Here is a 23,483-nt window from a genome sequence, read left to right on the forward strand (position 1 = left end):
CTGGTTATAGTTGCCAACAGATCCGGTTTGGGGCGGTTTTGAGTCAAAGGTAAAAAGGACACATAAGGAAGACAACAAACTTCATCCTCAAAGACCACCAGAGAGCCTTGCCCCTAATTCCCAGGAGGAAAGGTGCAGGCGCTAAAGGAGGTGCACAGGGTGGAGAAGATGGAAATCAGTTCTTAGAACTCATTATAATAACCCTGCCTTTTCTAAGAAAATAATGTTTATGCATAAAGAAATAATGAATATGTATAACTTACTTGCATATAAACAAAATGTTAACCAGGTGTGCATGTTTTTGGAGGAGCTATCCCTTATGCACCCGGGCCTTGAATAAATGTACCTCTCTATAGCCTTATTGGATGTAGAGTCTTTATTCCACAGATCACCCACAAAATTGTAAGCTTTCTCATGGCCTGCCAAGGTCATGGTGTTTGTGAGAAGCCACCGGTAGGTAGTAAGAAGATAAAACGTAAGAAGGTGGCCTAGAGGTCCTGGAAGATCTCCAGGGGGCAGTTCTGAAGACCCTCATGGGTGTGGCACAGAGGGAAATGAAGATCATGGTTGGTTGTCCATATCTCATATGTGAATTACTAGAGACGTTTTAAAAGTTGTAACATTCCTGGTCATGGGGTGCAGACCTTCTGGTGTGCACCTTAGAACCTTCTAATAAAGGTGATGCCTTGAGAGACACCAAAAAATGGACTCTAAGTCAAGTTAGTGTGGGATAAGATAAAAAGGTAGATTCTTTAATGTCTGGGCTTAGGCCTTTCAGGAATACATGATGATGTGTCTCCCTGAACACTGACTTCCATGGTTTTTATAATATTGTCTACCCAATCCCCAGGTTACACATCTCTCAGTCCAGCCCTGTCCTGCCCCTGGTCACACCTCCCCAGCAATTGAGTCTAGGGGACAGTGGGACCCTCTTCACCATTTGCATCTTCCCCAGCACACATTGGGCCCTTGGAGCTTTTCCAGTGTTCTTTGACCCCAAGGTTGATGGCTCATGTTTATGTCTCGTTCTGCAGGCCGCCTGATATTCTTCAGCCTTCTACCTTGAAAAAATGCCTAAACAGCTAAAAGAATTTGAGCTATTTATATGGGATAGGGAATATAAAGTACATAAACAATGAACTTAAGCTGCTAAAAATATTAACACACTAGATCTACATTTTACTACAGTTACAAGTACTTCTAAAATCTATAAAAATGAAAAAATCAAAAATCCCTTAGGCATCAAAGGTAACCTGTATATCTTTCTCCATTAAACCTGTTTTCGAGTGTCCATTTTTCACAGGAATAGGCAACAGTGTAAGAACCTCTGACTGCAGCTGGCTGGTTCCCACTAGGTGTCATGGACTGACACACCTGTGGTGTGTCTCTGGCACTGTGTGAATAACCAGAGCTGTTCTCCAAGGGGACACTGGAGAGTGTGTGATGGGATGTAGAAGCCACCAGGAAAAGGGCACTGAGATGAAACTAAGCTGCTGGACTAATTGCACTCACTTCCAGACAAGTCAACTGGACATGTTTCAACAACAAATGATAATACAGAAGTGAAAGTTTGCAAATCTCATTACTAACCCTAAAGTGAGGTTCCTATTTTAAAACTACTTTCCTTACTGATACAAGGATAATTTTCTCCCTGGGCTGCTCTTCACTGTTTTCCTACTGAATCACACAGTTTTAGTTTGTTGGCTCAAATCTCAAGTGAAAGCAGCTTATTTCCTCACTAATGCCTTTTAATTTCTCCTTCCATCTGTTACTACTTCACTATCCAAGTGGTTGCAGCATTGCAGAGTGTTGGGCTAGAGGTAATACACCTCACACTCTGGGCTTTCAGGCTCTGCTGAACTCCACTCAGGAGCAAGGTGGTCAGGAGGATGGTACTGAAGCTCATTAATGCTCTCCAACCTCAACTCTGCCTTCTCCAAGCAGCATAAGCAATTTTAAGTGGACACCTGACTCCCAACCCCTGAGAGGGTATCTGTGAACACAGGTGATCCAGGTATGGTAAAATGATCTCTTGGATCTTACAACCAGGCATAAATTGCTACTGCTGGAGATTAATTTTGTCCTTTCAGCCCCTAGGCTTTCTTCTCTGTGCTTAAAGCAAAGCTCAGCCAAGCTGAGGACTCGAGCTCTCTGTGTCAAACAAGGCTGCAGCAAAGGGATTAACTGTGGCTCTAGAGCTGAGTAACAGGGCGGGAGAGAAGACTGGCAAAAAGAGAAAAATTGTATTTATAGGAGAATTGAGACAGGGTAGCATTGAGTCTTGGGGTCAGGTGATGGGTCTGGCATGGAGATGTGGATGAGGAAGGCAGGTGCAGGTGAGCAGAGGGGCCACAGAAGGAGAGGTCACCTGTAGGTGCTCAGTGAGGTAGTTTTTCTCCGAACATAAAAGCTCGCGGAAAAAGTAATGTCCTAGAGACTATGGGAGAAGACCCTTTTCTGACATCCTTCCTGCAGTGAAAGCTGGTTGCTGGGAGAAACTGCCAAGCATGTACCCCATGAACGAGTCTTACTGAAGCAAGGGAGGGAGGGTCTGCATGTTTGAATACACATCTTGGCACCTCCAAGTTCATATCTTGGCCTGTCAGGAAGAAACGGTACTCCCTTGTCAAGCCTGTGTAGAGCAGAGCATGGGAGCATCTCAATCCTGACAGACTAGGCATAACTGAAGCACACGTTTGGAAGATGATACATTAATCTGAATAATTTCCAGAGAGTCCTTATCCTGTATAAACAGAGTGCACAGTATTACAAGCTGCTACACAATTTAACAGCTTATGATAGCATCTACTATAATGCAGAGAACTAGTGATTACTTAATTAGAGGCTGTCTAAAGGTTTGTGATAAGTGCATACGTGTGTAATTTTAATATTTCTAGTTCTTTTGAACTGTTTATCTTTCAACCCTAAAATTCTCTCGACCTTTTGTACATGTTTGAAGGAAAAAAAGATAAGCATTTTCCAATTTACATAAACAGGACTTCAAGAATTGTATATACATCTGTTAGTTCAGACTTACACATTCCTAGGGGTAGAAAACACATTATTCTTTATTTTCATGTGAACTTGGCCCCAAGAGATTAAATAAATCACACAAGGTCACTGAGGGAGGTAGTGGCAGAGTCAGAAGTGGGGTTACAGCTCCAGCACTCCCAGCTCTCATGATGAACTTAAATAATACCTTTTATTCAAGAATTTGCATGGCTAACGAGCCAATTACACTTTAATTAGCTTTTTTTTCTTGTCCCTTGACTCCCCTAAGACACAAAGGTGGTAAAACATTGTCAGAGGGGCACCGTGCAGCGAATGCATTAGTGTAAGCTGCAGCCAGAGATAAAACTGGGTCCATAGGAAGCAAATCCAGTCAGTGCAAAGAGAAAACGAAGTGGAGGAATGTAAGTGTTTCGGAAGGAGAAGAGATGAGGAAACCAATGTGAGTGCAAGGAACAGTGTCAGAGGTTGAAGCAAGAGCTGGATGGGAAGGACTGGTGACAGAGGAGTCCCTGTGGTGCCAAAGCCCTCAGAGATGACAGTGAGGTGCATCTCCATGAGTACAGCAAGTGATGAAGCCACACAGTTGCTTAGTGTGTCACCAGCCAGCTGAAGGCAAAACCCAACAGCAAATGCTCGGAGAGATGAGTTAGGATGGGACTTATCTCCCCAGAGTTCAGTGATCTGGAATTTGCCCTCTGTGAAGAAGCTCTTCGTTGCTATTTCTCCTCAGTCACTGCAGGGAACAGACATGTCCAGCTGCATTTGTACACCTCAGCTTTAGATGACTAAAGGTAGGGAAGACAAACCCTTAGGCCCTGTCCACTAGATTTAAACGTGACTTTTAAATCCTGTTTCCCCAGGGAAAGATACCCAGCCTGAGGAGGTGGCACTCTCTGCCCTCATCAGTGAAGGAGTCAGAACAGCAACACAGAAATAAACTTCTGACAGGACCTGCAGAAGGTCATTCAGAAATTTGAACTTCAGGGTTTTTTGCAGCAAATTAAACTGTGGAATGTATCAAATTGCTGATCCACTTTGTCACCTGTTTATAGAGGGGAAAATAAAAGCCTAATTCAGACTAATTAGACCCAAAGCCTTTCATATTTAAAAAAAAACCTCAAAACACACAACACTCCCCTTCTATTTACTAAACATCTTTCTAGTTCTATTGCTCCTTTTTCTCAAGCTTTTTTATCTTGTATCTTTCTTAAAGTTTGGTCCTTGAAGCTGGAGAATTATTCAAGCTGCGGCTTTAGCTAAAAACCAGACTAATAATTCCTTAGTGCTCTTCCTGTTTCTTGGATAGCAATGCCAAGTCCCACAAAAAAAACCCAGGTACAGTGAATTCATGTTGAGTGCAGCCCAGCTTCGTCACAAGTCCTTTGCACTCCGAATCAGGCTCCTGAAATCATGGCACTGGCTAAAAGCCCATGACTTTTTCACAATTCTGCACTCTAAAAAATTGTATTCCATTTTAGAGGTTTTAGAGAAGCCTATGTCCATAATCACAAGAGCTAATATTATATTCACTGGAATAAACTGTTCTTGCTAACACAGCATCAGCAGAAGTGTGAGTAAGGTCATAAAAATCATCAACAGAATATGCAGTTTATTTCCTTGCTTCTCTTTCAAAAGCTTCCTCCTCTGATTCAGTCATAAGGGCCTGTGCTGGGCAGCAGTTTCTTTCATGAACAATAGTATTTAATTCTCAAGGGCTTTACAAGTCTGAAGCCACCTCGTAATGTCAGAAAAAGGACCTCACTGGTAATAAATGCAGATGTTAGAACAAAATACAGTGTTATCCCAGTGGCTCTTGTTGCAGCAGGACCCAGCATGATCTTCTGCATAAAGAACATCCTATTTCTAAAATGTAATCTTCACGCTGCATCTCAATTAGTTTGAAAAGCAACATGTAGTTAATGCATTTTTATTTACAGGGCCATAAGCATTAGGGGCTTATGGAAATAACACAAGTGAGCTTTTCTGATGATCCTGTCCCGAGCCATTGGAACAGTAACGGGCCCTCTTTGGGGCTTTTCCGCTTACTTTATTCCCTCTCTGGTAGAAGCAGCTGATCTGGAAAGCAACATCAATATACTCCTAGTACACATAATCCCTTTAGTTTCCTACATGACTGTAATTGCACACATTGGCAGACTTTGTTTGTATTTAAATATTTTCATAGAAGGGAAAGTCATTCCAAGCTGATCACTTCATGAGGCCAAAAATTTCATTAGGAGCAATTTGAACAATTACAATAAGTAAGAAAATAATTTGTTGGTACAGTTGTGCCATAAACACTATAATTTATATTAAAAGAACCCTTGGTCCCTAATGAAATTTGTCTTTAGGGTGATCAAGACAACAAACTTATTGAGTAAGAAAGAAAACACATAGGGCTTTGAAATCCATAGTTAGGTTATTCTATTTGAAATTTAATTCAGAAGGATAGAAAGGTTTCATAGGACTGAAGAGATTATAGGTACTGTAATATCTAATAAGATTAGAGGATGGAGGTGGTGGCTCACTGTCATAGAAACCCACTAAGACATAGGAATATACTAAGACATAGGACTTTCTGGGTTATCAAATCCAGTCCCCAGGCACTTTGGGCAACTGGATCACATGATCCAGTTAATATACTTTGTGAGCTTCCCACTAAAACTAGGTATGGTTTTGTCCCTATAATTTTTACACCCTCACTATGCAGATGGATAAAGAACACCTAATTGATAGTTTAAATTATTAATGGCCAGTTTATACCCACTTGCTCATGCACCAAGAGTGCCTACCTTTAATATCCCTCCTACCTGATGCATTTACAGAAAGTCCCCAAACCACATCTCAGCGTTCAGCTGCTGGGCTAAACAAGCTGCGTACGTGGCCATGAAAGGTTCTCATCCTCATCTTAGCAGCCCTTTTCTGTACTCATTTCAGTAAGAATCCAGCTTTCCTTAATGCAATTAGAATAATGCATTTTATTCCATGCAAAATCTTACTCGGGTCTTATTCAAGGATGTTCATGCTTCCATTACTTTTCTAAAAATGTCTCTCCTATTGCATTTAGAGTTTCAGTTGCCTTTTGCACACCCACACTGCACTGGGGCAACTTACTATAAATCTTTCTGTGTCATTGCAGGTTTCCTGAAGAATTTTTCTGCTACTAGCTCTCTTACTGCTCCTGTGGCCTCACTCTGCAAGGATACTCAGTTCTTGCTGGGCGATACTTGAACATTCTCTACACTGATGATACCTCCCGACTATGGTGACTTTGATCTATTTTTATGATCAGACACCTCTGCTTTCCAAATGGGTCATTAATGAAAATAATAGTAATGATCAGTCTAAAGACTTACTTTCTAGGAGCTATGAATACTTTCCTTTCCATACAGTTCAACTTCTCATCTCTCAACACTGTGTATGCCTTGCCTCTATAAATCACAGATTTCTCCATGTAGGAAATAAAAATTCACACACAGCTTCTCAGTGACTATTTTATTGAAGTACAAACACCCATATTTCCCTTCTTTGTCTAGCTAAGCAATTAATCTATCAAAGAAAAGTATCAAATTAGTTTGATATTATCTAGCCTGGTAAATGCCAATTCCATTTTGTTCTGTTTTCCAGTGACTGTCATGACTTTTATAATTCTCTCCTCCCACATTCTTTCCTAATGATGCCTGACATAAAACATTGCTGTACACAAAGCAAAATGTATTGTGCCTTTTGAGTGAAATTCATGTTTTATTTGTCTTTGGTATAGATTAGTTCTTTACATCAATATATAATTTTGACTACCAGGTAAGTTTGAGCTGCAGTTATAGATGTATTGGCTGACTCTGTATTTATAGCAGAAATATCCCTTTTTATTCTAAATAGTGTTAGCAGCACTTTTTAAAAGGATTGAAATACAAATTCAGCAGGCTGATCCAACTGAGACACGACCCACATGCAACAGAATCTTTTCCCAAACAGCTTTATAGTCAACTCAAACATGATAAATATTGCAGAAAATCAGAGGACAACACATAGTGACTTGACTTGTATGGTGATCACAGAACCTGGGCATAGGAAAATACAGGTTTTGAAGAAACAGAGAATTGAGGAGATCTTGTCTGATGATTGTTTCATGTAGAGATAAGTTACACATGGCGTTGTCTTTTTTGTGCTTAATTTTTAATTATGTTGTGGGCAGTAGACAAATTGAAAGAAGAGCTGGTCAGAAACGAAATCAAGACTTGAATTTCAAGTCCAGTGCTGACCCACAGACTTTGTGTGTCCTTGGGCAAAATGCTTTGTTGGGTTTTTTTCGTCTCACTGCCTCATCTGTAAAACAGAGATAACACTACTTCTTTTTTCCCAACCTGACTATTTACATAATAAAAGCCTTTCCATGCATGACAGACTCTCATATATTTGTACAGCATCTAGCATAATGAAGACCTGGGTCTTGGGACTACAATACAAACAATATACAACAACTAAGATTATACATCCATCCAAAATATACTTAATGCACCTAATACTGCAGTACCTTGCCAGAGAGACAAGACTTTATTCCACAGTGAACTCTGTTTCTGTGATTTCTGCGGTGCCTCCTTTTGTGCTGCTCCCTTGCCTAAAGAAAGCTTTGGCAGAGAAGTGGGATTTAGGAAAGTTGGGACTCCTGTGATGAATCTTTTATGGTCTCCTGCAGGTGAAGGAGTGTTGGACCCCAAAGACCGAAGGGACCTGCCTGGAGCTGGGCAGCATCACACAGCATCTCTGCATATCTGTAGCAGCTCTCCTGTGGCCCCCTTCACCTCCTGCTGAATCAGGGAAGGACTGCCTGGCAGGTCTGATGCTTGTCTTTCTTTGAAAAGAGAAAAGGCTCTCATCCATACTGTCACTGAGGAGGTCTGTGTACCTGTTGTAGATCAGTCTAACAAAGAGCTGTCCTTTCTCTCTTGGTAAGCAAATCCTACACCCTTGGAGAGGTCTTGGGATGTTCTGAGGATGCAAGAGGAACTGCTGGATCTGATCATGCTTGTGAGGTTGCATACAGTAATAAGCATCCCCTCACCAGCAACCTGCAGGCTGCAGGATCAGAGCTGTTACTGTGCTGTACAACTTCCTAGGAAATGTTCTCTCAAGAGTTTATGCTGAGCTTGGAGAAAGACAGCTTCCCATGCCAGAACTTTTAGGAAGTGGGAAGCTTTTCCCCCATAGCCTGAATGTACAGAAGATAATGCCAAAATAGTGCTTGTGTTGGAGGTCAAGCTGGGTCTGTGCTGTGATTTCTCTGCACGCTGAGAGAAAATAAAACAGAGGGTGCTTGGCTGCCCTAAGCTGGTTCATCCAGGCCCTGAGGCTGGGCTGGCTCTGCAGCTACTTGGCATGGAGAAGATGAACAGCATGCATAAATTAGGAGCTCTTACGGCCAGTTTCCTTCTTTGGTCCCAGAGTAACTGGCTGAGTGTTTGCAGCAGCAGATCAGCCCCTCCCCACTGACAGGTGACGTTCTTTAGTTCTTGCACTGGCAGATACACGATGACATTAATTTAACTGTGCAGCACTGTCCTGGCTAAAAAAAGTAGACATAAAAACCCCCTAGTTTTATCACCCCCTTTTTCTTCACAAGTTTTTTTTACAAACAAAAAAGAACTAGAAAAGTGATGTTAACTGTATTATTAATAATACATAGTTGTAACTGTTTAGCTTGGTTTCCTGTCCTGCACAAGGAACATTGCATTGTGTTATGGCTATTGTTGTTTTATGGGAACCGAGGCTGGATATCAGGTGTCTGTTACAAATGTTGGGCCCCAGATTAAACACCCACGCATACTGACAGGACCAGCAACACGACAGAAAGAATTACTCATTTTGTAAGCAGAAAAATGACAAAGCAGAGGAGTGACAAATGCTCTGGATAAATCCAGAGCTCCAATTTAATGCATGGGATAAGGACCTCTTTTTCCAAATAAAGACTCCCAACTCTTGCAGTTTTGTACTTCTCCATAATTTAGCTGTGCACATATTTGGCATTTAGAGTGTGACGGATTTACACATTTGCTACCAAATGAGCTGCAAGAGCTAATCAGCTCACGCAGAATTGCACATATTAATGAAGAAGGCTCTTCTGCATGCCTGCGATGTAGACACCCACTTAACTGGGGCACCAGAGACTAATTTGAAAAGATTTTGTTCACGTAGCTCTTTTCCTATGATGAATGCTTGCAGGGAATTGTGCTGTGGAGAGAGGGAGCAAGCAGTATCTGCAAAATCTAGCTAAACGGTTCTCATTACTGAGTGATGGAGGAGCAATAGGAAAGATAATTTATTAGTGGCTCAAAGCTAATAATTAGCACTATGATGCTTTCTAAGTAAACACAGGGTAAGTGTTCCTTAAGGAGTGCTGTCTCTCTGCAAGAGTGGTGAGTGCTTGGACAGAAGGACAGAGGACGTCCAGGGGCAGGATCTTACAAACCAAGGACCGGGTTTGGCAGCTGAGTGGAAACACCCAGACATTCTCCTAGCTTTAATTATGGGCTAGCATTAGAGCTGTGATTTCCTAAATTTGGACTAACAGACCATCTTTTTTTCTGATCACAAAAACAGCTACACTGTTGATGAATACAGAGTTTACACTTCAGCTTAACTCCTCGGAAATCATGGGCTGGAAATTGCTGCCTTAGATACTGAGAATTTTTGCAATATTGCATCACACGGTGCCTGCCAAAACCTTGGCAAAAGCCAAGCCAGTTGAAGGTGTTCCACAGGGAGTATTTCAGCAGCACCACTCAGTCCCCAGGAATCCTGCCTGCCAGCAGATAAAATGGCATTTGGAATCACTTCCTTTGCGGACACCCAGGTACCCTCCTTCGTCACTCAGTAAATACAAGCAGGATGTGCAGAGAAAGCATAGCATCTCCTCGTGATCAGTCACAGAAAATAACAGGACGAATTTTCATTTCTGATCAGTTCCAGCACAGAGCAGTTATGTACACAACCGGATTAGCCAAAGGGCTGCACTCCCGTGGTTCCAGCAGAGCCGTGGAACGCTCATGGATGCTGGGCTGCAAAGGCAAAGAAAATGCCAGCATTTAGCCACAATGCTCAGCACCTGCTGATAAAAGATAATTTCCCCCCCCACCCCTCAGTTTTCAGAACCTACTCCTGCAATCCCAGTATTCCATTACAGACCCAATCTCACCAAAGTAAGCCTATTAAATTAAAATGAGGTGCACGTGGGCAGCAATTCCCACTCCCCCGAGTGTCGTTTTGACCAAATAGCTTGTTTCATAGTTTGTAAAATGCAGTTGGCAGGGGCTTTGTTATTCTAGGAAATCCATGTAGGCAACATTTCTTTCTCGTAATATTGCACTATCAAGAATATGGAGAGTGATTTTGTGTTTTAGTTTTCAAAAGGCAAACAGACAAAACATCTGCAGGCTATGTCACCGGGTCTTGACTTTTCTTTTGAAAAGCAGTTTGCCTCTAAAATCAAAATCACTCATGAAGCAATTCAATCTGAAACAAGACTGTGTTTGATGCATTCTCTTAGAGCTTACTCATAATGGGAGTTGTATCTGCTTTTTTTACTCCCAAATGCTGCAAGTACGTGGACCTTACCTCTAATCTTTTTTCACCATTAACATCAACCTATCTTTGTGGATGACTACTGAGACAATTTTAAGTCAGCAAGATCTGGGAACCTAATTTGGTCTGAGTGGGAGTTTAGAAAAATTCTCAAGGCTGTTTCACCCAACTGCAACTATTTAGAAGGGCTTAGGGGTTAATGGGGCTGTCAGATCCAAAATGCAATTTTACTGGGGGAGTAAAGAAGAAATGGAGATCTGATAGGTTGCTTTTCTTCATTCAGATTGAAAAGCAAGTCTCATTCTCGTCTCCAGTCCATCTTGTAGGAGTTGCTCTACTTTGAACAAGTAAAGAAATGGTTACTGGCTTGGAGATAGATGGATAAACCCCCTTACAACAGAGCCAAATTATCCTCTTGGGTTGCAGGGGCTGGGATATAAACTTATGCTCATCCTGGGACTTTAACCTGTGTTTCCCATATACCAGAGCATTCACTCTCCTCAGATCTTGCCCACGCTCCCTTTTCCCTCCTTTTAGTATGTATCAAGCTCTTGTATTAGATGGGAGAACCATTTCCTATCCAGCTGCTTCCAGCCTGCACCAAACGCCTGGTCCTGCTGCCCTTCATCTCCTGGTCCAGCTGCACAGCAGGACTAACACAGCCCTGTGGGCTATTTATATCTTAAGCCAATGCTGAGGAACAAAGTGATGCACAATCCTTGCTCAGCCTCTCTACTGTGTACACGTTTTACCTTTCCTCAACAAGATTTAATCAGCTTAGGGTTAACTGAGTAGCAGATGTCCAAGACCTTTGAATCACACCTTAAAAAGGCTAAAAGACCAAACCCATAATTGCAAGAGCAGAATCTCTGATTCACTGCAAACCATTTGTTATCAGCAATTAAGTTTCTTGCTGATAAATGATTCATGACTTGAAAGCCCAGATTACTCACTTTTAACCATGGCAGAAATTCCTGTGTGATTATGAGTGCCTGGGGTATGCATCTACTGGGATGGGCTGTAGAGTCTGTGTGTGTGAAATGACCAACCATTTAATTACAGAAAATAACAGTTCTTACAGATAATTTTCATTCACAGTTTGTACAAAAAAATAAAGTATTTCAATTTCAACTTGACTGACGCAAATATAAATATAAACTGACTTCACTAGCAAATATAAACACCAACTTTTTCTTCACTCCAGGCAACAGAATTACAACAGTGTGACTGATATCCAGACCCGGTCTACTAATTAAAAAGGCTTGGAAGCAAAGCTCCAAGCTCCTGGTACACTCTAGTTCACAGTAACTAAGGCTTTTGTCAGCCCTTTGATGTAATCGTTTATGGTGTTCAAAACTGTATTATTCAAAAACCATTCAGACCATAAACCAGATGAGTCGTGACCCTGTAACAGAAGGTAAATTATTCTCAAATATTTTATATTTGTGCATTAACACATGATTAGCCAAGAAAAAATGAATGTCCAAGTCCAAGAAGTAACTGACAAAAGACTGAAGGGAAACACGAGAATCTTTAATTTTATTATGGTGTAACCAGCTGTAAGGAATTACTGGTCTGAAGCACAGTGTGCAATTGTCTTATCCTAAACATTTACTAAAGCCTATAATTCAGAATGATCCTGACTAGTGATGTCACCATTGGCAAGCTATCATTTTTTTCTTTCTTATTTTTTGAAGAAGTCTATATTTCTCCCCAATTAGCACAAACATAGGCACAGCCTATACACAGAAAGGCTCAGCATTTTCTGGAGACTGTATTTCTTTAGTGCCAGCTGCTTTGACTCACAGATAAAAAAAGATGCAGTAAGTTCTGGACTGATCATACTTGATGTTTGCTGGTAAGCAGAAGCACTCCTGTTTGAGATCAAATGGCATCAGTATATATTGTTTCCTAAATGCAGGGCAGAATGCCTGCTACTAATGCAAGGATAGCTTGAAATGAAGAATGACCCCAACCTTCTACAAAAGTGCTATACACAACATGAAGTAACTATGCTAACCAAAAGGGAAAAAAACCACAGTAAGAAGACTTAATAAATTAAGCTACTTTTACTGTATGGTATTATACTAATAGGCAACTGATTTTTTGAGTGAAGAGACTCATCAGATGCCTAATCAGAGAAGATACTTGGCACAGTTTCATGGCAATTCCAATTGATGTCATGACTAACAAGCTGGCTACCATACAAGGCCAATTCCACAATACTCACTAATGGCTCCGAGTGCCAAACATACAGTGCCATTAATTAGGCAAGAGAGAGGAAGAAAAAATACCAGGAAGGAGGTGAGATGCTGTTCACCTCCTGAGCAGCCCAGCACTGAGCATCTAAACTAGCAGAAGAAAATGAGACGGGCAGACTGAGGAACAGCAGGAAAGTTTCAGCTCTCTGCTGCAAAAAGCTGTTTGTCCCCCTGGTGAGTACCAGGGCAGAGGAGGGCCAACCTCACACACCTCCTGTGCTGCCCAGCACGCCCACACAAGGCTCTCCCCAGCCAAGGGTGCTGGGAACTCATCCTGTGTGCGCTGGCTCTCCCTAAATCATTTCCAGTGGAGAAGAAGCTGAACAAGGCTGATTAATGTTAAAAATACTTGTCTTTTTTAAAATTTATTTTCAGTTCAAAGTGAATCACAACTTCCCGCCCCTCCCTGGTCCCTCCTGTGAAGACATAAAGTACCTCCAGATCAACTTTTTTTGTTGTTTAAGCATCAAGAGTGTAACACATTTCAACTGCTGCTGATACAGCTTTTACAGTGATGACTGTCAGAGAGAGATTGTTTGTGCAACTCTTTAAAGAGCAATAAGGAAAAATCCCTCCGACAAATGCAGATAAACTTTTTGTATGTAAACATGTAACATACACAATTACTGCATTATCAGAAGCGTTATGCATTGATCAGAACAGTTGAACTTAACACTTTCCATATATTTGATACAGTCCAATCAGAATTTGAAGGGAGACTGTATACCCTATAAGAGTAACCATGTACCCCTATAAGGTAATAATTCCTGCCATAACTTATAGATGCATTTGACAATATTGATGTCAAAAAAGAAGGGTTCAGTTTAATTTTACCCATGCTGTGCTGATTTTTTATGCTTGGCTTAATTCACTCAATAAATTTTATAAAGGCATGTAAACAGTTCTGATTTAAAGACCAGAGATGTTTAAAAGACATTAACAGATCTGGACTGGTCAATGTCAATGTCTTCATTAACTCAGACACCTTATTTATCCCTGAGCACCTTAAAATTGTTTCCCCCAATCTCAGTCAAGAACATGTAACTATTTCACAAGAACATAAAACTGCATTCGGGTAAATGTGTCTTACAAATCCTATTTTCCTTCACTGATTAACCAAACAAATCAAACCAAACCCATGTCCCCTCCCCTTTGTTTTTCACATGTACTGCAATACCTTAACAAAAAAAAATTCACCCTAACAAACATCATCACCTACAGACACACTACAGACTACAAAAATATTGCATAGGAGTGTCAGTGGGCATAGTCTCCCAACATGAGAGAAAATGCTAAGTTTTCTTTAAAACATTATGGCAACATTCTAATTTATTTTCCTTTTAAAAATCAAGTGGTTTCACTTTATTTTAAAATTGTACAAAATGGCCATGGCTGTTTATAAAAAAAAGTCTCTGTCTTGAGAATATGTGAAGTCTCAGGTGCATCAACAAAAGACCTGGAACCATTCACAGTGCAGCGGAAAGCTTCTTTTGAGGCAGAAATTACAATTCATCCTTCTTCTTTCCTACTCTTTCATGGTCTCTTTCTCTCAGGGTTCGCATGAAAGTGGTGAATCCAGACTCCTGGTTTTGAAGGAAGAAAAATACCTGTCATATTTTTGCAAACAAACCAAAACAATGCACTGAGAACACTTTGAGTTTCTGTTTCCCAGCAGAATATAAACTAAGGAGCAGGTTTTAGTTTCTGTACCCCATGGCAGAATATAAACTAAGGAATGGTTGGTGCTTCTGCATTGCCTCATCGTGCCATGCTCTGGTCCCAGTGCTGCTCTGCTGCAATGCAAGGGAAAATATCCATGCACATTCCATACATCAAACTTTGAAGAGACAGGACACAGAGAAAAAGGCCCTAAAACTCACAGGACAAGATAAAATCTGCCACCAGAAGTGCCATTGCTGCCTTTTTGTTGAAGACATTTTCAAGCAGCATTTGTATGCTGCTTGTGTCATTCTGAAAGCAGTCCATAAATCATTTGTTGGCTATACATACATTTGCCCCTACTTCTCATTCCTTAACAGTTTTGATCATAATTTTTCTCCTTTTCCAAATATTCCAACAACGGAAATCACAGTTTTTTTGACATTACTATTAAAATTGTCGTCAAAAATTTCAAACCTGGATGCCTACATGCCAACCTCTGTACTTCAGCAACTTAGGAATTCTGATTATCTAAGGCTGTTGGATGCCAGCAGTTTCCTTTTCCAAGGAAAGCCTGGAACACATCTCACAGGCCTTTCAAAGGCTCAGATGTGGGGAGGTGTGAACACTGTCTACTGGTACCCCCAACACTACAGTTGTCTGGGCAAGTAATATTGTTCCCCCTCTATGTGACCGTTTTTACTTCTAACCCTGAAACACACCAGTCAAAACTGGTGAGGAAGATGGAAAACACACAGAGGTAGAGAAAACCAAACAGAAGTCAACATTTGACTTAAAACAACCTTGAAGAACATTTGACTTAAAACAACCTTAAAACAACCACAAAACAAAAGAAAGAAAACAAAATAAACCAAACCACGAGGTTGTGAAGCTTTTAGGAGGCTGAACAACAAAACACTCTTCTGAAACTATTCCTATTTTTCCACTGAAAATAAATGAAGTGACAAGTTTTGGCCATACATCACCTGGAGATATCTGGCAATCAAGAGCCCCCCTGAAAGGAGTCCAGTTTTCAAAGCTGTGTATGTGGAAGTGGACATTTGGGTCAGAGGGTGTCCTGACTCTTCCTTGCTTTAGCTGCTTGGAGTGAAATGCCCTAAAATCTCTACTCTGCACTGCAATTGCCTTGACAAGATATGACTGGGGGGTCAGGCTTTTCCCCATAGCCAGTGCTCCAGTGTGGAGTGGCAAGCAGCTGAGAGGTCTATGGGTATATGGTTCCTGCTGTAATGTTGCCCCCAAAGCAGCTGACATCACCCCTCTTCTTCCCTGCCCACATGAAATAATGATGCACCAGCTGGACCACACTGAACTAAATGTGTGTGGACATCTTCTGAGTTAGTGCCACAATCAGGAGCAGAAGGAGGTCCCCTGGCTCCCATTGCTCTCTCATTTTTTAAGGTACAAGATGGTGTGACAAGGTGGTTCAAAAGTTGTCATGCTGATGAGAAGTCCTTTAAAAGCAAAATCCCTTGTCACTGAAAGAGATTTGTGAACAGACCTGGAAGCCATGGAAGGCATTGTACTAAGCACTGCCTCCAGCATTGCCATGGTAAGAGATAACAAACCCTAACTCAGTGCCGCACAAGCAGAAGACCACAGGTCCCCAGAGAGGTGGAGGGGGAACACAGCTGCCAGCAGCAGAAAAAGTGTCATGTTCCTGTTAGGTAATTTAATTCTACCCAAGAAAGGGCTGGCTGCACGTAGAGGATTAGTCAGTCTACTATCCAGCATATGGATAAACATCTCCCAACTCCTGTGGCCTCAGAGTACTTCTGTGTTCTATATAAATTCTTATTAGCCATTACAGAGCCTTCCTTTCATGTATCATTTCTCTAAGTACAGGTTAGAGATGCAAAAATTGAGGCAGAAATTTTACTTAATTGTTAACTTCTGTACCCATCTTTACTTTTGAGAAAAGATCCAGAAGTGGAACTAAACACAGTATCCAAAAAAACGCCTGGATCAGCACCATGAAATGTTAATTACTGGGGTCCAAGTATGCTGAAGAAAACTGGGAGGCAAAGTTCCATAAAGACTTCCCTAAGATCCTGACTAACACAGAACCTCAGAATCTCACTTATTTCTTCACACTTCTATATAATTTGGTGAGCTGTAACACCAGCAATAATTTTCAAGCAAGAATCTTTTACCAAAATCACTGGATGGCTCGAGGACCCAAAGTTTTTCTTGCAGACCCCAGCTTTTCCAGGCCATCAACTGCCACTGAGGCATAACCTCTCTAGGAGGTTATGACAAAGAAGGGCCACAAATAATTTAATTGCTCCCTTGTTTTCAGGCACTTTACAGCCACAGAAAGCATTATGCCATTTCCGCCCCCACTTCTTGCACTCATAGAATATAATTAGCTGGCCACAGCAGGACAAAAGAATGAAACTTCAGCTCAGGGGTAGATGGCACAATTTGTCTTCCCATCCTGAGTGCCAGGAATGAATCTGATTCAGGGTAAATGAGATACTTAGTTTCCCCTTCTACTCCAAAGGACAGCTTTGTCCTGGCTATAAAACCAATGGTCTGGCACCATCTGGCAGCCTGGTGGACGTGTAGCATGTCTGCGGTGTAAGCACGATCCAGAACAGACAGGAGTAGGTGCAGTGTTTTCTGGCATTTCTGCACCTACAGCAGCCCAGGCAATAAACCCTCCACTTGCACTCCGTCCAAATTCATTTGCAGACTTCAGCTTAAAGAATGAAATATACAAAAAGCATTACCAAATCTAATCCTTTTTCCTCTTCTCACATTCCTAAAAATAGACCAAGTATGTTCCTAATGCAGAGATGTAGAGGGGTGTGGTACACAATGATTCATCCATGTAAGACAGTAACAGAAGCAGTTAAACATTCTTCCAGCGCGGTGAAAATTTACCCCACAGTTTTCATTTACAAGGCAGTGCAGGCAGAGGAGACTTTCCTCCCTATCCCGGGTGATGATTCTTGCTTTCACTTACCCCTCTTTCTCCAGTATATTTTTCCACAAATTTCCCGTAGTTGTAATAGTTGAAGGTGGGGTAGCCATCAACCCCCTCCTGCTTACACAGCTCGTGATTCTGTCCTTTGGCACAGTCCACTGCAGCGTAGGCGATCTGAAACACAACAGATCAGCTTGAGGAAGGAGAAGACAAAGCAAAACACTTCCATGGTGAAGCTGCTGCAGCTTAACCTTAACAGTGAGTGGGACCCAAGTCTTCCAACAAACACACTGTGGCTTCTGTAAGGGATCAGTTGTGGAGGGAGATCCGAGGTGGTCACCACCTGGCCTATGCAGCTGGATGGCACAGTCAACCCACAGAGCAGACAGTCACCTTCCCAGCCTCCTCACTGGGCTATGCATTAGACTCCAAACAGGAAATCCAGAGGCTGTGTTAGTAAAACCAAATCCAAGCACGGTGGTCACAGCTCTGTCCCGCTGCAATATTCTTCCCCCACTTTGGCTTTAAGTGATGAACAGTGACAGGGTGACTTTAGTAACAGTAATGACCCACTTACCCAACCTCCTTCCTGTGGCATGGCTAATGCTTGGAAAAGTTACCAAACATGGCGGGTCACTTATGCAGGCTATTATTGGATTAATGATTTCTACCCCAAATTGCTTTTATAAACTCCATGCACTTTCTTCCAAGGTCAAACAGGGATGGGTGAGAGCCAGTGTGTTGCCTACCAAGCAGTGAACACAAGGAGGAAGTTTCCTTGCTTGCTTGCAATCTCAGCCTGGTTTTATGTTTCCTTTCCTGTCTTTTTTCAATCTATCCTTTAAGGAGGGGACTGTACATTGCGTGCAGCCATTAGCAAAAGTGGGATTTAATTCCTTTTGAAACCTCTAGATGCTACTGTCACACAGACAAACCCTGACTAGGAAAGACCTCTCAGCCTGTTGGCAGCAGAGCAACACCCTCCATCCCTGCCTGATTCCACACAGGCAGCACACTCCATCCCTGCCTGCTTCCACATGGGCAGCACCCTCCTTCCCTGCCTGCTTCCACATGGGCAGCACCCTCCTTCCCTGCCTGTTTCCATACAGGCAGGGTGAGGAAGGGCAGCCTCATAGCCCCAGAGCACCCACACTAGTTTAGAGCACTGGACACCTGAAACTTTACTCTGTGAAGTACTGAGGAGGGGCTGCCCTTAACATTTCTGAAGCTGAAATAAAAAGCAATTCACAGGCTTCTACTCGAAGCAACTGGGCCCTGTGCTGTGATTTCCCCTTGACTGTTCCCGTGAGTGGCAGTTTGGGCTCTGAACATTCACTGCTCAGGCAGACTTGTCTGCACAGCTCCCGGACAGGCTCTGCTGAAGAGCAAGCAGGTGGAAGTACAAGCTGTGTTAAAAACCCTAACAAATTAGAGAAACGATTTTTTGCAATTGTGGGTTACAATTTATCAAGAGCTAATTTCATAGCAAACACATCTTAACTTGAAATTTCCGTTCCAGGAGCCTCCTTTAAACAATCTGATCAAAATACCTTTTGCTTGCATGACTTTAGGGTTGCGGTTGAACTGTTCTTCCATAATTAAAAGATCACTTAATATTCCACAATGCCCTCCTGTTTCATGGTGACACTGTCAAAATGAGAAAACCTCATCTCATTATCCTAGGAGTAATTAAAGAGACTGGCAAGGCCAACTTCAGTTAATTTTCTTGTTTTGTTTTGGCTTTGAAAGCCTGACAAGACAATATTCAGTAAGATCTCACTTGGGCCTATCTTCAGAAGGAAAGAACTAGAAAGTGAGCAGTGCTCTTACCTTAAATATTTGGTTTCTGTTTTCTCATTGAAACATTAATAAGGCTGTTACAGAACCAGGACTCTTGAGAGCTGTTAAAAACATGTATGATCACACTTTTTCCCTCTTTTTGTAAACACAAAGACTCCTACTCATTCAGGGCCAGTTAAAATGAAAGGTTAGGAATAATAAACTGCAAAAGAGTTTCATCTAAGTATTTATGCTTTCCTGACCTTAGCAGCCAGCCAAAATTTAGAGCTCTGTGGGCTACTTCTGTGTAAAGGAAAACTTACAATGGAGACAAACATTTATTTCATGACACAGCATTAATGTAGAAAGAATACTGGAAGTTCTGGTTCCCTAAAAACTGGATGAATAAATTCATTTTTTTCTCACTGCTCTAAATATCACACAGGGAGAGATTACAGCCAGAAAAAAGGGAAGGCATATATGCACTCATCCAGATATTAGTAGCTGGTATGAGGCATGAAACTGTTGTGACTAATGACCTATCTCTTCTTAGTGTCTTGGAGATTAAGAAAATCAGTTTTTAGTACACTGGGAGGAAGAGAACCCTCTTTATCTGTAACTCTCAGTAAACATCTAAACTGGCATTGGCTGGAGCAGAGTCCAATTGCATTTACAAAAGGCTTTTGTGAGAACATGTCCCACTGAGGAGAGAGTGCAGTGCAGGAATGCAATGCTGTAAATCACTGTTAACCTTGCTCAACACATCTTTACCTGCTGCCTCCAAACAGATGACTGAGGGACTTTAAGGAGGTCGCTTCTGACAGAAATGCTTAGTAGCCTGCTTGAGATATAGCTCTTCTCTACAGCACATGGAAACCTAAGCTGGTCCATCTGTGCATTAGCTGTGCACTGAAGTAACACAAAGATCCCAGTCTAAGTCTGCCCACAACAGCCACATTAGCCTAATGCTATGTCTAATCTAGCAAGTCTAATGGGACACGTACATCTGGAGCAGTGTTTGGAGGACATGTCCGTGGTCTGTCATTCTCTTCAATACTCCCAATGCAAGCTCCCACACAGCCCCACAGACCCATTGCTGCTCTTGCAAACACTATTTGGAGTCCAGCTCTTCAGAACACACCCATTTGGTTATTTTTACAGAGAGAAGAGAAACAGCAATTTCTGTATCTCATATGGACGTGAGCGAAATTTCATAGAGAGACATCTAATTCCCAAGACTATCTGAGGCTGCATTTCAATGTCTGCTGCCAACAGTGGCTGAGTAAGAGTACTTAGGAGAGCTTGAGTGATTACTTTAGAGTGGAAATGTTAAGGCAGCCTAAATATAGAGGTTGCTACCATCTCTATGCACTCATTAACATAGCATCACAGTCCTAATTGTCTTGCCTGTCTCACAGCGGAAGATCAAATATAGTGCACTGCAAGAAGAGAAAGTAATGCTGGAAAACACTTGTAGCAAAACACACTTCTGGACTGAAGACCAACTCTCATCTCAGTTCTACCAGCTCCAGACAGCTGAACTCCAAGACACACCAGAATTCCAGCAAACAGCACCAATGCGTTTTGCTTCTTTCTGCTTGTGTTTCCGTGGACTGTGAATATTAAACTCCAGTTCTGGTGGAGTTGTGTCCTACTGCAGTTTTCGGCAGAGTGAATTACTGCTTGGCTACACTGAAAGGCTGCACGTGAAAAGATGCAGCTCACAAAAAGAAAGGCTTTGCTTGATACACTGTAGGGAGCCCTTCCCCTCCTTCTCAATGCTCTTAGCAACAACCAGTTTTTCTGCACCACTAAGAAGGAAACTGAGTTGGGAAATTAACAACCCAAAGAACCTCTATCTAAATGCAGTTAAAGACTTTTGGAGACTGTTACTCTCAGAATTGATCTTCAGATTCATCTACCATCAACAATTTACACAGAAGTTCACTGGAAAGCACAGGTCAGCAAGACCTACATGCTTTGATCTGGAAAACCAGTAACTTTATTCAACCAGAAGTTGCAAACAGATTAAGCATAAGATGTCCCCTGATACATACCCAGGAGCCAAGACACTTGGCATCACCTCTCATGAATTCCCTCTCATCAAGAGGGAAAAAACTCTCTAAAAATCTGTAAGAGAAAGAAACTCTGCTGACACTTGTCTAACATTTTTGTGTGTGTGTCCTCTATGGAAAAATCCAGTGCAACAGGTTTCAGAAGACAAGATTGATTTTGGATTGTTAGGGCTAAAATTTAATTTCTTGAGCTTTCCTCTAAGCAGAGAGAAAAATCCACTGAAAAAACATTTCAGGAAGAAAACCTGTAAGTGCTGTATCTGCAACATGCACAAAACTCCACAGGATTATGGATTCTCTATAACCTAAAGCTGCATTGCCTTAAATATTGACAATACATCATTATATACAAGTTCCCTCTCCAGAGCCAGCGCTGTTCAGTAGCTGTAGCAGGATAGAACTGTTATCAAATGAAAAGATAATCAATCAGAGACTGCAGACTCCAGAGGACATTTCATGGAGTACATTCAACTTTCTTAGTGTTATTGGTAGTTCCTCACAACTGGTATGAAGCCTATAATAATTAATAATTTCAGGTGAGTATGAATAATAATGCATAATAATTATAACAACAGCAACAACAATAGCCCCACCAGATAAGTATGCACTTCTCTATAGTCAGTATAGTTGAATATGACTCTACAAGTACCTGGGACTGAAAAATACCTACCTGAAAAAGGAAGTCCCACAACATTACATGGTTTTACAAAAAAATTGGGAGCTTAACTACAGAGTTCCAAACTTAGCCCTGCATGGCATTAGAGCATGAGCAGTGCACGACCAGCTCTGACAAGCTCCTAAAGGAAACAGAGCATGGCATATTCTTCAGATGAAGTGGTCTGATCACAGATGCTGAGCTGTTGCAAAAATCAGAACTTTTCATTTAGGTGCTTAAATAGAAGTGGAGCTATGCTGAAAATGTGCACTGATCTCCGTGTGCCTCAACTGTAACAGAAGGATGATGCCTTATTTTGTTACTAAGTGTTAGAAAGAAAAAGAAATTCTTGCAGTCTAATCTAATCACACATCAGGAATCACAGTTCCCTTCCAACAGAATTACGAAACAACTTTTATGCTCTAGAGGGATCTCACAGGTAAGAAACACAATTACATCCAACGGTTCAAACAGATGTGTAGAAAATTGAAAGTGGGATCCCTTGACCTTCCAAGTAACTCCTCCTTTCTGTTCTTAAAGCTCTTTCTTTTTAACAGTTTGTCTCCCAGTCACCATGTGATAATATAGTAAAAATACCCCCTGCAGTCCTAGTTGCTCTCCTGCTAAAATATGTACTGCCACACTGGTTTATTGATTCAAGGAAATAAATCTCTGCGAGAGCTAATATTGACTTTTGTTATGAAAATGGAAGTGAATAACCAACTGAATATTGATTTGAGAGAGGAATGATATTTGATAAGCTTAAAAAAAAAGTAAAAATAAAATTGCAGCATGGAAATAAATAAATAAATCATTCCAACCAACATTTCTAACGTATAGTCAATGCCAAATGACAATTACCTGATTGCTAGAAAAAAAAAGTCTGTTATAGCCAAGTGTCTTAAAAGCACCTCTAAATAAAACAGAGGCACATTCTTCCCTATGACTACTCCCTAGTTTTCTATTTATATCACTTGTTCTGGATCCTAACAGCAGTGAGGCACTGGTCTGCTCAGGCTTGTTGCAATTCAGCTGCTGTTCCCATAGTGAAAGGCCTTGCAAATAGGAGATTCATTAGTAGTTGCCCAAATGTGCCATGGCAGCATTACCAGAGCTGCAGTTCATCAACTGTTCTCAAAGCAGGGCTATTTGCAAAGGGAAGATCCATTAGTAGGCATCATGATGTCCAGTGCTAACATCACCATATTTAATGAGCCTAATTAAAAAGAAATTCAACACATGCTTTTTAAGCAAATAGGGATCAAATTCGTGGCCAACCTAAAATATTAACTCATTTGAATAACTCTGTACAGTCATCTGGTGGATATAATGATTTTAAACTATGGTTCACAATAGGCATTGGGGACCCACCAGTTTCACTGCTGTTTGGCAGCCCCCAGTAACACCCCAGCTCTCCCTATCTGCTGCCCCCTTTCCAGCAGTCTCTGCCACAGCTGTTTCTGTACAAACTCACTAGAACCCAGCTGTGGTACCTTTGTACAGGAACAGTTTCT

General features: G+C 41.5%; 1 protein-coding gene across 1 annotated transcript in view; it reads right to left on the reverse strand.

The window, feature by feature from the left end:
* Nucleotides 1-11,624: 11,624 nt before the first annotated feature.
* Nucleotides 11,625-23,483, reverse strand: part of PDIA5 (protein disulfide isomerase family A member 5) — a 101,110-nt gene continuing 89,251 nt past the window's right edge. Inside the window, exons 16-17 of the mRNA XM_071562321.1 lie at nt 17,500-17,634; nt 11,625-14,434 (exon numbers count right to left, since the gene is read on the reverse strand). Of these exons, the coding sequence (XP_071418422.1) occupies nt 14,354-14,434; nt 17,500-17,634 (216 nt within the window). The 3' untranslated portion in view covers nt 11,625-14,353. The remainder of the gene's footprint in view (nt 14,435-17,499; nt 17,635-23,483) is intronic.

The sequence above is a fragment of the Pithys albifrons genome, chromosome 8, assembly GCF_047495875.1.
Source record: "Pithys albifrons albifrons isolate INPA30051 chromosome 8, PitAlb_v1, whole genome shotgun sequence".
NCBI lineage: Eukaryota > Metazoa > Chordata > Aves > Passeriformes > Thamnophilidae > Pithys > Pithys albifrons.